At 37.4% G+C, this 14,239-nt stretch overlaps 1 protein-coding gene across 3 annotated transcripts in view; it reads right to left on the bottom strand.

Annotated features, from left to right (window-relative positions):
- The window catches only part of LOC116424766 (neural-cadherin), a 446,688-nt gene that overhangs the window by 347,308 nt on the left and 85,141 nt on the right, over positions 1–14,239 (bottom strand). For 2 of the 3 annotated variants that reach the window (XM_076367977.1, XM_076367979.1), the window contains 5 exons: positions 12,854–13,130; positions 11,408–12,003; positions 10,425–10,571; positions 6,061–6,252; positions 264–454 (listed from right to left, as the gene is read on the bottom strand). In XM_076367977.1, coding sequence (XP_076224092.1) covers positions 264–454; positions 6,061–6,252; positions 10,425–10,571; positions 11,408–12,003; positions 12,854–13,130 — 1,403 coding nt within the window. The remainder of the gene's footprint in view (positions 1–263; positions 455–6,060; positions 6,253–10,424; positions 10,572–11,407; positions 12,004–12,853; positions 13,131–14,239) is intronic. The other variant, XM_076367978.1, reaches the window with a different exon arrangement.

Raw genomic sequence — 14,239 nt, 5'->3', positions numbered from 1 at the left:
GATTGAAACGAAAGGGTTATTAATGACCCAATGACACAAAGACCGATTGTAAACGATTGAACTTGGTGCTACGGAACGCGTAGACTGGATGGAAATACATGGTGGAGGAGGAGTACAAAGGAAAAGATGGAGGAAGGAGGAGATAAGAAACGAAACTGATATCGACAGAGAGACAGAGACAGAACAGATTAAAGGGAGTAGCACTGCATGGCACGGCACGGCATGTCACGTGTCTTGTCTCGGTCATGTCGTGGCATACAAACCTGGCTTTCACCGACGTCACTACAGTACCCACTGTGACATTTTCTTTGATGTGAATGGGGCCGTATACATTCTGATCCCACACAGGTGGTTTATTGTTTCTGTCTACGACGTCTAACTCAACTTCCACGTCTGCGTGCAAGACTTGCATCCCTCTGTCGGAGGCCCGTACTCGCAGGCGATAGCTGTCACGCTAGTGGCAAAACATTGGGCCGTCAACTCACAGGACACTTTTTTGGGACTGTTGTTGGCGGATGAATTTTTTTTATTTTGTTTTTTTTTGGTTCATTTGTTTCTTTTGATCTTTTCTTTCATTTGTTTCTTTGGAATTGTTCTTTTTTTATTTGACGTTTTACCGAAGAGATAAGTCACTCAGTGACGAGCGCGGTTACCAACGGCCGTCGTAGAACGACTCGAAGAGGGTTCTTTTACAGCTTTTTTCTCTTTGACCGCGAAACGAAACGAAAGAGATAGAAGAGAGTGAAGGACCATACAGTCTCGTGGGTATCCGCTTTATTGTTCCAGACCTCTTTTATTTTCAGCGTTTCTCTACGGCTAATCTCCGACGCGTCTGCCAATCTCTGACCGACCTGAAACTTTTTGGCATCATCGGATCAGTTCTGCGTCACTGGATGGCCGATCGATTCAATGCTCGATGATTTAATTTTCAACGATGTGCGATGATCTGGTCCTATGATCGATACTTACCACATTACTTTTTTTCATATCTACGCGTATGAAAAGTGAGAATATACATACCGATGGATTGAATGTTTCAAATAAAATAACTTTTCGAAACAATTTCGTTGCACGCTTTACAGCGTGAAACGTAAAGACGGATCAATCTTGTGTGCCGATAACGTTTCACTTTTGCCGATACAAGTATACTTGAGGCTGAAATTAATGCACTGAAATTTAATCAGCAGAACTGTAAGTGTAGTACAATTCAATTTCTCATCCGATTTAACCTCTTGCCCTATGATTTGTTTCATATCTACGCTGGATACAATTATTTTGTCCTTAATTTAGTGAAAGAAAGAAGAATTTTAATGGTTCATCTATATCCACGGTTACATTAAAGTATAACAGTTGATAACAGAAAAATAATATTTCGCTTGAAACAATTAAGTAACATTTATTTTCGTTAACTTCCGTTTGAGATTCTTGTCGGAAGACCATCACGATATTGTACGGCGAGGGGGGTGCAACCAGAAAAAACGGACAGGAAAATACCGCATACGAACAATGCGTACAAAAAAATGCGCACATGTACGAAAATATGCAGGAATAAAAGCGCACATAGAAAAAGGAGCACACAACTTGAAATTTGCACATAATGTAAAATATTTATTGAATTATTGCAGAAAAATACTTACATATTGGAAACAAATTACTTATTGTTTTGCAATTCTTTTTAAATACAAAGGTTTTCTGGTAATTTACTATAAGTATTATCGGTTGCTGCTACTGTGTATCCAGAAGAGATTTATTTATATCATAAAGATTAGTATAGGTGGGGCTAGTTTGTTCACGAGAAGGTAGTACGCTTTTGCTTTACAATCGTACAATTCATATATGTCTGGATTATGAGTTGTGCGTATTTTACATTCTGCGATTCTTTCCATATGCGCTTTTTTCCTGTGCGTTTTCGTACATATGCAGATTTTTTGTACGCATTTGGCATGTGCGCTTTTTTCTCGACCAGAGTATTCATATAACCGGCAAGGGGTTAAAGAAAGAGTAGAAAATGCTATCAATGTATTGAAAACATTTCGGAAATCGTTATCGGCAAGTACCCGACGTTAAAGAGGTCCTTCACCTGCGGATACGCCCAAGACCAGGACGAGAGAACGAACAAAAAGCGCGGTGACACGAGTGAACTTTATCAAAGAAAGAGAGAAACGAATTGAAAACTAAACGACAAACAAAAGAACAAACCCGTTATACAGAACGCGCATGGTAATTAAGATAGAACGTAAAAATGAAAAGAAAGTAAATTGATCGAAGATAGAGACAGAGAAAGAGAGACGGAGAGATAGAAAGAGAGACGGAAAGAGAGAGAAAGAGAGAGCGATACATAAAAGAAAAACAAGAGTGACGTCTCCGAGTGACAGTAATCATAATATAAGAACAACAACAACAGAGGCGAGAACAAACGAATCGAAACGATAAAACATAAGAGATGTTACACACACATAATAATTAACCGAACGGAAATTGCGCTCTAGTCATACTGCAACAAATATCATACATGTACATATGATCTGTCAATTTTCTTTTTTTTTTCTTTTACTCTTTTTTTTGTCTCTGTTGCGTCGGTATAACATTTTTATGCTTATCAATGTTATACTGTGTTCTCGATGCAAAGTGTTTGAAACACAAGAACGTAGTTCCTACTTACTGGAAAACAGCCCTTTTTTTTTGTCATCATCAAATCCGAAGAAAGTAAATGGTGCAATGAACACAAACATAAACAATAAGAAATTCAAATTAGTTCCTTTACGAAATCAACCAATGCAGGCATTTTGCATGCAAGCGAGAATGCGTTTAAAGTAGGCATCAGGAGGAACTGGGTTTGACGTGAGAAAGAAAGAAATAGAGAGACAGAGAGAAAGAGAGAGAGAGAGAGAGAGAGAAAGAGAGAGAGAGAGAGAGAGAAAGAGAGAGAAAGAGAGAGAGAGAGAGAGAGAGAGAGAGAGAGAGAGAGAGAATTAGACAGAGACAGACAGAGAGAGAGAGTGAGAGAGAGAGAGAGAGAGAGAGAGAGAGAGAGAGAGAGAGAGAGAGAGAGAGAGAGAGAGAGAATTAGACAGAGACAGACAGAGAGAGAGTGAGAGAGAGAGAGAGAGACAGACAGACAGAGAGAGAGTGTGAGAGAGAGAGAGAGAGAGAGAGAGAGAGAGAGAGAGAGAGAGAGAGAGAGAGAGAGAGAGAATTAGACAGAGACAGACAGAGAGAGAGAGTGAGAGAGAGAGAGAGAGAGAGAGAGAGAGAGAGAGAGAGAGAGAGAGAGAGAGAGAGAGAGAGAGAGAGAGAGAGAGAGAGAGAGAGAGAGAGAGAGAGAGAGAGAGAGAGAGAGAGAGAGAGAGAGAGAGAGAGAGAAAGAGTGAGAGAATTAGACAGAAAGAGAAAAATAGAGAGCTCGGTGATCAGGAACAAAAGGTAGATACGGTTGTGGATACTGGGAGGGTGGCCGGAGTTACACAGAGAAGGAAAAAAAATTATGACGACCCCTCGTCTGATTCTTTCATTTTAACGACACTCAAAAACCGATGGACGTTTTTACCGTGGATTAGCTTTTTAGGTTTTTTTATCACGTTGCTCCGTCGATTGTATTATAGATCCGCTTTATTTCGCTTTTTTCTGTCCCGTCACGACAGTGGTATGCCGCCCCAATCACAGAAGAAAAAATGTCACACCACGGACAGATTTCTTACGGTTTATCGTTTATTATTGCGCTCTCGGCAAAAAATGTCTCTCGTTTTTCAGTTTTTTTTAGTTTTTTTTTTAATATTTTGGCTCATTGTCAGTCACGTCGTGGTTTGCGGAAGGAAATAGAGGAGGAAAGTCGAGACGTGTCAGAGGAGTAAAGAGTGAAAGAGGTAAAGAAAGAGAAAAGAGAAAAATACAAGATACAAAATACAAAATACAAAATACAAAAGAAGATAAAAAAGTTATCCGTATTGTTCCAGCTTGGAAGGAACGAAAATCGAAAAAGAAAAGTTCAAAATATTTTTCACAGCTTGTAGTAACAAAATGCAAATAATAAAAATCATCCTCGTTTTACGATTTTTAAAGATCTTTTCTGAATATCCATAAAAGTCAAAAAACAAAGTTACAGAAACAGTCATCAGTAACGGTGCAAAATAGACAAAGTAATTCATAACAAGACGAAAACAAGGTATACGAAAGATAAAAAGTGAAACAGACAGAATGGTAAATGGAAACTCAAAGTAAAAACATTTGAAAAAAAGAGATAGTAGGGGGAGGCGGGGAGAGACAAAGACAGAGAGACAGAGAGAGAGAGAGTGAGAGTGAGAGTGAGAGAGCAGAGATGAAGGATAGGAATGAGAGCGAGATCCGTTCCTGTAAAGGAATCAAAAACACATTCATATAAAATATGCAAGCATTTTCAAAAATTGTTTATGTCTGATGCACCACAAAATGCGTAGAGGTTGAAGTACACCGTACGTGGGGCTCAAAAAATGTCGTTCCCACCTGCTCCTGGAAGTTCAAAAAACATCACTTCCCTTTTGAAAAACATTCACATTAGTATTTAGTTTAAGGAGAATAATTAAAAGGTGATTAGTTGGGTAAAGTCGACCGTTTCCCTTCCTTTTGCTCTGTTATTCGTTCGTTCCTTCCCGTTGTTTCTCCGCGGGCTCAGTGACACGTGTGTCCAAAAAGAGGGGAACAAAAAAATTGCGCAGACGTCGTTCTCCTTTGGCTAAGGTTATGGAAAATGAAAAAGTGCACACGCTCGTTTCGCCACCGGTCGATTTGCCTGGGCGCGCGACTCGAAACCGCGAACCGTTTTCATTTCTCTTTTCTTTTTTTTTGTCCTTTCTTTCCTCTTCATCTTTTCAGTCCGACAATTCGCGCAGAAATAAACGTAGAAAAAGGAAACACATAGCACAATCATCAAATTGAGAGAAGAAAAAATAAACAGAAACGCGGATTCTCGTGTTCCGATCGATGAGAATGAAAAAGATCAAAAAACGGTCGACGTTTTCAAGAACAGTGAAGACGAATCGAACCGAAAGGTCGAAGGAACAACAGAAGATGAACGAAAAAAATTATCGAGACGGAAGTCGAGAACGCAAAGAAAGGTAACGTAGAAAAGGGGGGAAACGAGAAACAGTACGTAAACGTTCGTTGGCGACCGACCGCGGCGATTTCAAAATCAAAATATTGGAGACAAAGAGGTGTTCGAAAAGCTCAATTGGAACTTGTAAAACAGGTACTCGCGCCGCGAGTATGTACTCGATAGAAAAGAATGAGAAAGACAGAGAGAGAGTGTTCTGTTGCAAAAATAGCCCGAACGGTCGATCGATTCAGGTACATGAAGCGTTTGAAGGAAATCAGGCATAGCTAAGTATTTACCATAGTGAACACATTGTGCATATCAATGGGAATTAAAAAGTTCTATACATGTGCCGTAAAAAGGAAACTCATTGTCGTTGCATATTAGTGATAATTAGAGAAATAATTGCCGACCAAAACGTAGGTTAGTATACAATTTATCCGATCAGCAACAAAACGGATTCGTGTTAAAAAACGTAAGTAAACGTAAACGTACAATATATCGGCAGAAGGTGTACACTTAAGTTTCGTATTCATATAATATAAATATAAATATAAGTATATAATATAATATATATACATATATATCACATATATATATATATATATGTATATATTCTATTTTAAACACGCACACACACGTATAAACAGGAGTAATCCTAATTATATGTGCGAGTGCGTACGGGCGTAATAATGATGATGAATGTAACGTATGTCCTCGATAAATTAATTTTTCACAGTCTACGTGATTTCCAATGTCTCCAATTCTCTGACAATATATCATTGTATTGAAATGAAGTGTCTAGATTCAATAGATCATAAAATCAAGCGTTGATTAGCGTGTATCAACGATGTGATAAATTAAGAAATGGGTGAAAATGCATGAAAATAGATGAAAAAATCGATTGCTCGAGAACACACGGCAATTTGTCGGAGAATTTTTGTTATTGTTAAATAGAGACATATATGTAGATAACCAATAACGGGAATACTCACGTCTAGGGGCTTCTTTAATACGATCCAACCAGACTCTGGTTGGATCTCAAAGTACTCCAAGCCTTGATCATTGTTAGGCGAGCTTAACGAGTATGTTATAGCGCCATTATTGTCGGCATCTTCGTCCGATGCCGACACTCTTAGAATGTTTGTACCAATACTCGCGTCCTGTTTCACGTTTTCAATGTATCGCTGCAAATAAATAGAAATTTTAGTCGCGCGTGTGGTGAAAAGTAACGGGCTCATAATATAAATACAGTAGTAGTTTCAACTCATCAATTTTTGTCAGAACTTTCCTGATATTTTAATATTCAACATACAGATACTTTAATTTTATGCTATTTGTTTTTTTTGTAATTGTTTAAAAAAAGGGCTCAAAATTTCAGCTTTTTTTAGGAAATCCTCATTAATTTCACAGACTTTGAAATATAGTGTCGGGGACCTGAATCTGAACAACTTTTTACTATACTGTTCGCCTCTCACGTTAGTTCCATCGACCTTAGGCTTAGGCGGTGCACTTTTAGTTCTATGGCCGATGGAACTAACGTAAGAGGCGAATAGTATGCGTTACCGTCACTCAGCTTAAGCGCGGAGCGCGTTAATTTGACGCGTATTGAATTTTATAAACACTATTTAGTATATGTTTACGATGACTTTGATTGATACAATTATACCAACATGTACTTCAATTATCTATTTTCAACCCTGTAACTACCAAAATCTGATGAACGAACATGAACTTTTTTAGGAGCAGTAGAATTAACCGTGTAATAAATGCCCGCAAACCTAGTGTTAAGTGCTATGAACGTATACTATCGAAAGTAATTGCTATTGACTATACACGAATGTATGTATTTGTTTTCGGATGTTTTTAATCGCACACGTACGCCGCGGTAACAATAAAAAATGTATGAGTCATTCTTAACATTGTTTAATGTAGAGAAACTCAGGAATTACAATTACAACTTAATTATAAATTATGAATTGTCCCATATGAATTAAGTTCATCGATCTTCAGACAGCAAGCTAAGCGGAAAATATTAAATACTCGGGATATTTCGGTTGAGAGTATTCAGTATTCAGTATTCAAAGGGTTAATTCCTGAGATATACGCAAAAATATATTTGATATTATATGTATACTATATTTTATGGGCAGTGTTTGAATTATTAATGGATTTGCGCATGTAATGGGCCACTGCAGGGCGACCAGTTAGGCGTTACTAATAAATTTTGTAATTATAAATTACGTTACAAATCATACTACCCTTAATTTAATTTAAAGTAAATCTACTTTACAAAGTGGAGCACGAATAGGTAGTCCGCCTTCAACACTGGGGAATAAAAACGATTCACCTGTTCGTTCATCATACCCTATCGGAGGAGGTGGGCTACTTTTCCATGGCTCACCCTATATATCACTTTGAGGAAACATTAAAACAGAGCTTCCCCGCCGATTTCCATAATCTTTAACTAAATTGTAGAAAGGATTTTTGGCATTTATGGCTGAAAAGTGTCAGTAGAGGAGAAACTTTGTCCCCTCTGCATCCGCAGCCCAGAGAAACCAGGCGTACTAATACTCCTTTCTGCTATACAAGTACTGTATAGAGCACGAAAGAAGTCCAACAGGGAAAGGACAGGAACAAGAGAGATCTTTGGATGTGTGAATCTTGTGACGTGACGGACGTAGTATATGTGACCGTTTCGACCAATCACATTCTAGAGGCGAAAATGAATAAGGGCAGGGCTCCTTTAATTTCGACCACTCAGGACCGTCAATCTTCTTTTATGCTCTGCGCAGTACATAAGTATCGTCCCACAAAAATAGACATCGGCTGTCCTAAAAGCTAAAAAAATCAGGGAGACAAAGCGGCACTGCCACTCACGATGTTCGAGCCGCTTCGCTCCTCCATGCATGCTCGTTGTTGACCGCACAGTAATAAGAACGGAAGCGAGACTGAATGCAACGGAGATGTAACGACGGAAAATAAAATTCATATTACTGCCAATTTCGTTTTCTATTGTTTCATCTCACTGCATCGTATTCGGTCTTGCTTCTGTCTTGTATTATTGCTGCGCGCCAATAATGACTGCGCATCAAAAACCGAGAATCATGAGTAGAAGTGACCCCTTGCCGCCCTGACTTCTCACCAAGCAAAAAAAATGGCCGCCAACACTGCTTATCCGGACAGCAGTAATAGCAACAGTGACGCCTCAGTTTCGTCAAGTCCTTGTTATTGGCCGAATGGCATAACAAAGAATGCAACCGAAACAGAAAGCGATGAAGGGAGATGTACAAACATAGGAATTGGATTTTGTTTCTGTGCGACGGCGGCTTCACATGTTTATCGAATCCCAGGGACGCGGAAGCTCGGCCACTATGTTTCTTGTAGTGAAGCGTGCGGCTGATTCCCCTGGCCTCTATGGCCTCCCCCAGGGGCTGCTGTCTGAGTGCAGTGGTACGGGGTTGGCAATCCCGGGGGCATAACCCGATCTGAATCATGGCCAACCAAGCCAAGGCAGGGACGAGCTGTCTGAATATGGCAGATAGGGAGTTTTACTTCCTATCCTAGCAGTCCAACCATTTGACCGTGAGGGACTGGTACCTCGGGGGCCGGTGCCCAGCGTCCGTGAGGATGCTCCGGCCGTTTGGTGTTGGACTCGAGGGGGCAGTGGTTTAAAGCCCGCATGCTGGGCTAGGGACTTCTTTTTCCCGGGTCCCGGCGGGAGAGCAGCGTCCCACCTGCTCCGGTACTATCCAGTTGATAGTAGTTTTTGGAAAGGTAATTTGGCGCTACCAACAGCCTATCTCCACGGGACTCACCCCTAGGAGACAACACTGGTAGGGCTACGGCCCCGGCTGATCAAGCCTCATCTCAATTCCGCGTCCATGAGAGCCTTCTCTGCTGGGCCTTCGTGGCGGGTACAGTGGAAGTAAAACTATGGACCCTCTGGCCCCTATGGCCTGGGCGCAGGAGGGCTGCCGGGCCTGAACCCGAAGGCCATTGGGGAGTAACGACCCCACGTATCCGAGTTGGCTCCATCCAAGTCGGGGCTTGCAAGGTCCCCAATGGGAAGTGGATTGATTCCACGATTGGCAGACCAGTATGGTCTTTGACTGGTACCGCGGGGGTTGACACGTGAGCCCCCGGAGGGAATATCCCTCCGGCGTCTACCATCGCAGGCTAGGGGTGCGCGTCCTGTAAGGGCGTGACACCCCGGCGGGTGAGCTGCATTGCTAACAGCTCGGGTGCCGGCCTGCTTAGCCGGAAGGGATGTTAGAAAGGTCTCCGCCCAGACCAAGGGTGTCGTTGGGGCGTGCACCCTGGCGACGAATCTGGTAATCCCTGGGGAGATCTCTCCGCGGGGACCCGCTGGTTGGGCGTGTCCGTAGACCTTAATGGTGGGTACGGGCACGTTAAATACAACAGACACATTTATTTATGCCCATATGGCGTTTTAGCTTGATAATCGTGACGATGATCGTGACTATGAATGTGAAAGGCAACCTGTATATGAAGCTTATGTTTAACAGTTTTAAAAAACGATACCAATAACTGACTCTTTAAGGCCGAATGTTGGTGATACGTTTAAAGGACAGCTGCTTAGAATCATGTCCCCAATAACATATTGCAAGGTCAGTGAAATTAATGAGAATTCTAATGTATTTTCTATTTCTAATATAGATTCATAAAATTAGTATCTTTCTACTATATAAATAGTAAAGAATATGCTAGGTTGATATTGGGAATAATATATTATTTATTTCAATAAAATTTCTTCTTCTAATTTCAAAAATAAAACACTAAAAACTGACACGTAATGTATATATAATACATCGGTCACTAAATCTTATAGTATTAATGAAAACGAAACACGTATATAAATAAAACAAAGAAAATAGTGATACTAATAAAATTTTCAGTTAAATGCAGCATACATTTTTAAAAGTAACAAAGGATATTTATACTTTCCTTAGCTTTTAATTCGTTAAATATGAAAAAGCAGCTAGTAAATTTAGTCAACATTGATTGAAGTGGTATATATAAGATATGTATGTAAAAATTAACAATCGAAAGCAAAATATGCTATTATAAAATGAATACACTTTACTAAATGCAAATATAAAACTTATCTAATTAGTAATATCATCAATCATAAAATGAAATAGGCACTACGTCTCTACTCTTATATCGACTGTTTCATTTATAAAACATTTACAAACATTTATACTTAAAATAAACAAAATTGAAATGTGAAAAAAAGTAGCTTATACAGTATGTATATTCATCATATTATACGTTATTTTAAGACTAAATAACTATTCAATAGTATCTATTAACATTCATTAATATATTTATGTACCTGACGATCGAACAGTGGTGGGTTGTCATTGACATCAGTGATCTCAACAGTGAAAGAGCAAACTCCTTCCAACGAGGGTTCACCTTGATCTGTCGCTTTAACGGTAACAGATACAAATTTCCCATCGTCTCCTTCACGATCAAATACCTGAAATTATCAAGGCACAATCATTTTCCGTTTGTGTTTTTCACTTTGGAATAAATCCACAATCTACGGATTTTGTAATTTTTAAATTTTAATACATATAGTGGTGTAATTGTTTAGTGATATTTTGAATGTTATCATCTAAAAATGAAACATTTCATTTCAAATCAAGATCAGGCAAACCGTGAATTAAAAATAATTTCATTCATTTAATTAGTGAACCGCTTTTAAAATAATTGTACATTCAAAATATCTCCAGTTAGTGTCTAAAAAGCACGGAAACATTTAATATTCATTAAAAGAATGTTTATCAACTATTGATTTAAATCTTCTAATGTTACATAGTATGGAATGACATGACAACTTTGTGATTGTGAGATAGAGTGTCTTTAGGTCAATATTTTATCGGAAAGAATCCTTTTTTACGTTAGTTAATGAAAAAGAACACCTGTCAGTGATAATGAGTGCTAAAATCCCGATGGCCAACAATAAAAAGTAAAGAACCATTCAGGCTGAAGGACATTATGGCCGTACATTCCAGCTTAGCAGCTAGTATATCAGGATAAAACCTTTAATCGATTAACTAATAAAAAGGGAAGAATAGTAGCAGTAAAAGATTGATTTGGATGATAAAACCGTATTCAATTATGAAAGAAGGGCTTAGCATTATATTATTTAGAGCAAGTTGTTATATAAAACAAGTGCCAGCCTAGAAGTAGTGAAATGCGAATTTTAAAAGTCAAACGACATTCTACTTTATTAAGTAACTCGTGTCACATTTGCCCAGACTTCAAAAGTGCTATGTCATTCTCAGTTCGTCAATCTTCATCCAAACGTACCTTATTTGTCAAAACTTGACCAGTTTCTTCGTCAACAGTAAACTTCGTCCCCTTTTGATTAGGTTGTTGAACAATCGAATATTTTACTTGACCATTCACACCCTTGTCCTCATCGGTAGCTTGAACCTTGATCACATTGCTTCCGTTTGGCGAGCCTTCCTCGACTTTCGGATTATACTTGCTGCAATCTTTGAAAACTGGTTTGTTATCGTTAACGTCCGTGATGAAGACCACGACGACAGCCGTGCTTGTGTGCGTGGTCAATTCTCCATTTGGACAACAAGCACCATCGTCAAGGGCTGTTACATTCAATTCGTATTTATCCCTGTCCAAAGTGATGTTCTTCCCGTGAAGTCGGATTACACCAGTGATTTCTTCAATCACGAATTGACCAGACGTGGTGTTACCGCCGACGAATCGGAAGCGCACATTATCACCATCCTTGTCTGAAGCGACCACAGTCGTGACGAGTGTGTTGGGTCCAGCGTTCTCGTCCACGTTTGGCGTATACACTTGTTGAGAGAACTTTGGTTCCTCGTCGTTTTTGTTCTTCGTGTAAATACGTACTGTTGCTGTACCTGTCTTTGGTGGCTCACCTGAAATGGTAGATCAGAATTAGACGGGGGTATTGTATTGTATTCACAGGTATCTTATACTTACTATATACACATTATTATTAGTTTCTATCAAATAATAATAAAAAAATTGTTGCTGAGTAATAGGTATTAAAATCTCTAAGTCTGTGAAAATGAAAGGCTTCATTTAAAGTGATGTAAATGCCTTATTGACTGTAATATTAAGATTTATAAACTATCAGTCTTCTTTTAATTAATGTTCTGATCAGTGAGTTGATACATATGTTGATACATGATAATATGAGAATAATTATAAATTAGTGTATACGTCAGACATTTAAGGAATCCTACTGCTTTAAGTATACGTTGAATTCTAAATTGAAATTAAGTAATTTTTAATTATTTATAAAATGACAATATTTGTTTACTTGTAAATTAAAATGACTTTTTTATTGCAATTCTATTTATGTTATTAATATAACAGAAATTTTATTGTACATTCATCAATTTTTATTCTTTTTAATATTTTATACATTTACTTTTGCATCGTGAATGTGTTAAATTCACAATATGTTTGATCTGCTATTATATTCATTGTATACGTTTATGCATTCGATTTATCTTTTCACGCATTGTTCAGATCACGCACAAATATCATACAATGTTGCTTTTATAGATTATAATATTAGCTGCGATTATCGTGTTTTTTTAGATATTTTCATTCTTTGGTTGTATAGCTGTTTCAATTGAAGTTTCATATGAAAATATCAAATAAATTTTCTACTACGATATTTCAATGTGTATTATTTGTTAAAAAGTGAATATAATAATCATAGACACTCTCAAATAATTTAATGAAATATAGACATACCTTTGTCTCTGGCAGTAACAATAAATTCGTAGTAAGCATTATTATTGTCTGCGTCAAGCTGCTTGTTATTAACAATGATCCCGTTCGAGTCAACGCTGAAGTGATCGTCCGACACCAGATACTCTATTTCCGCGTTAGCGCCGGAATCAGCATCGGTTGCATTCACTTTCAGTATACTTGTTCCCAACGATATGTCCTCGTCCACATTGTGCGCCTGGTAATCAGGTAACTCGAATTTGGGCGCGTTGTCATTCACATCTGACACTCGAATGGTCAACTGAAAATAACGTTAACATTTTATATTTATAACATTCATGGGTAATTGTCAAGTAACTAAATTTAATAATAAATATCTTGTTCATAAAACAATATTAAACGTACTTTGCCTCGTAATTGAACTACGAATATTTATGCATTTACAGTGTATTCGATTCTATAAAACGCTATCAAATAGCTGTTACAATAAATTTTCTTACAATTTTTATATTATCAGATTGTATAGAAATAAATTGTATCTTTTATTTACAATATTACAAGCTCTGTAATTTCGTTTTAAACAAAATTCTTTGATCCAAATTAAGTCCGCTATAATCTACACTACCAGAATTTGATTTCTCGTAATTCATGAACTTCTTTAAATAATTTATAGCGTTATTCCTTTTGCAGTGTGTTTTTGTAAAGTAATTTAAACATTGTAAAATTAAATCTTTTGGATTAATTAAAAATGACTGTTTGATATTGACCTTCTACGTTATTAGCTCATAAATAGTTAAATTATAATTATAAAGATATTATAACAATACTAATATTATTACAACATTGGTATTATTACTGTTATAGGAATATCTATTACTGACTAACAAACTGTTAATGTAATTTTGATTTAGGGATCTAATTTAGAGTTTCATCGTGGTCTAAACCACTGTTACATTATCTTTACGTTCAGTGGTTGTATATTTAACGAGTGGCTAACCACTAAACGCTAGTGTTACATACACACCTTAAAATGATGCACTCTTCAATAAATTTGAATTATAAATTTATACTATACAAAGCCCTAAATGTTAAAGTACGCCAGTTTATTTTCGGACGAAACTAGAAATTGCAGGAGCCCTCGCAGATCATTAAAAATGATTACAAATTATGGAGTAATAATAAGAAAGATAATAAGTATTTACATCCTTACAGTATTTTATCAAAATTTAAAATAGTTCATTTTACATCAAAATGTTTGTATCAGTTATTATCAGACAAAATAAAAGACAAGGCAGGTTATTCATTTATTATATTTTTTATACTTTATTATTAATAGAAAATGTATTAATGTTAATCAATAAAAAAAAGTTACCATACATCATTAATACCAAAACTAGTACCTAATTATAA

This window comes from Nomia melanderi, chromosome 5, assembly GCF_051020985.1.
Source record: "Nomia melanderi isolate GNS246 chromosome 5, iyNomMela1, whole genome shotgun sequence".
Classification (NCBI taxonomy): domain Eukaryota; kingdom Metazoa; phylum Arthropoda; class Insecta; order Hymenoptera; family Halictidae; genus Nomia; species Nomia melanderi.
Note: the sequence above shows the minus strand (reverse complement) of the source record. Positions and strands in the feature narration are given on the sequence as shown.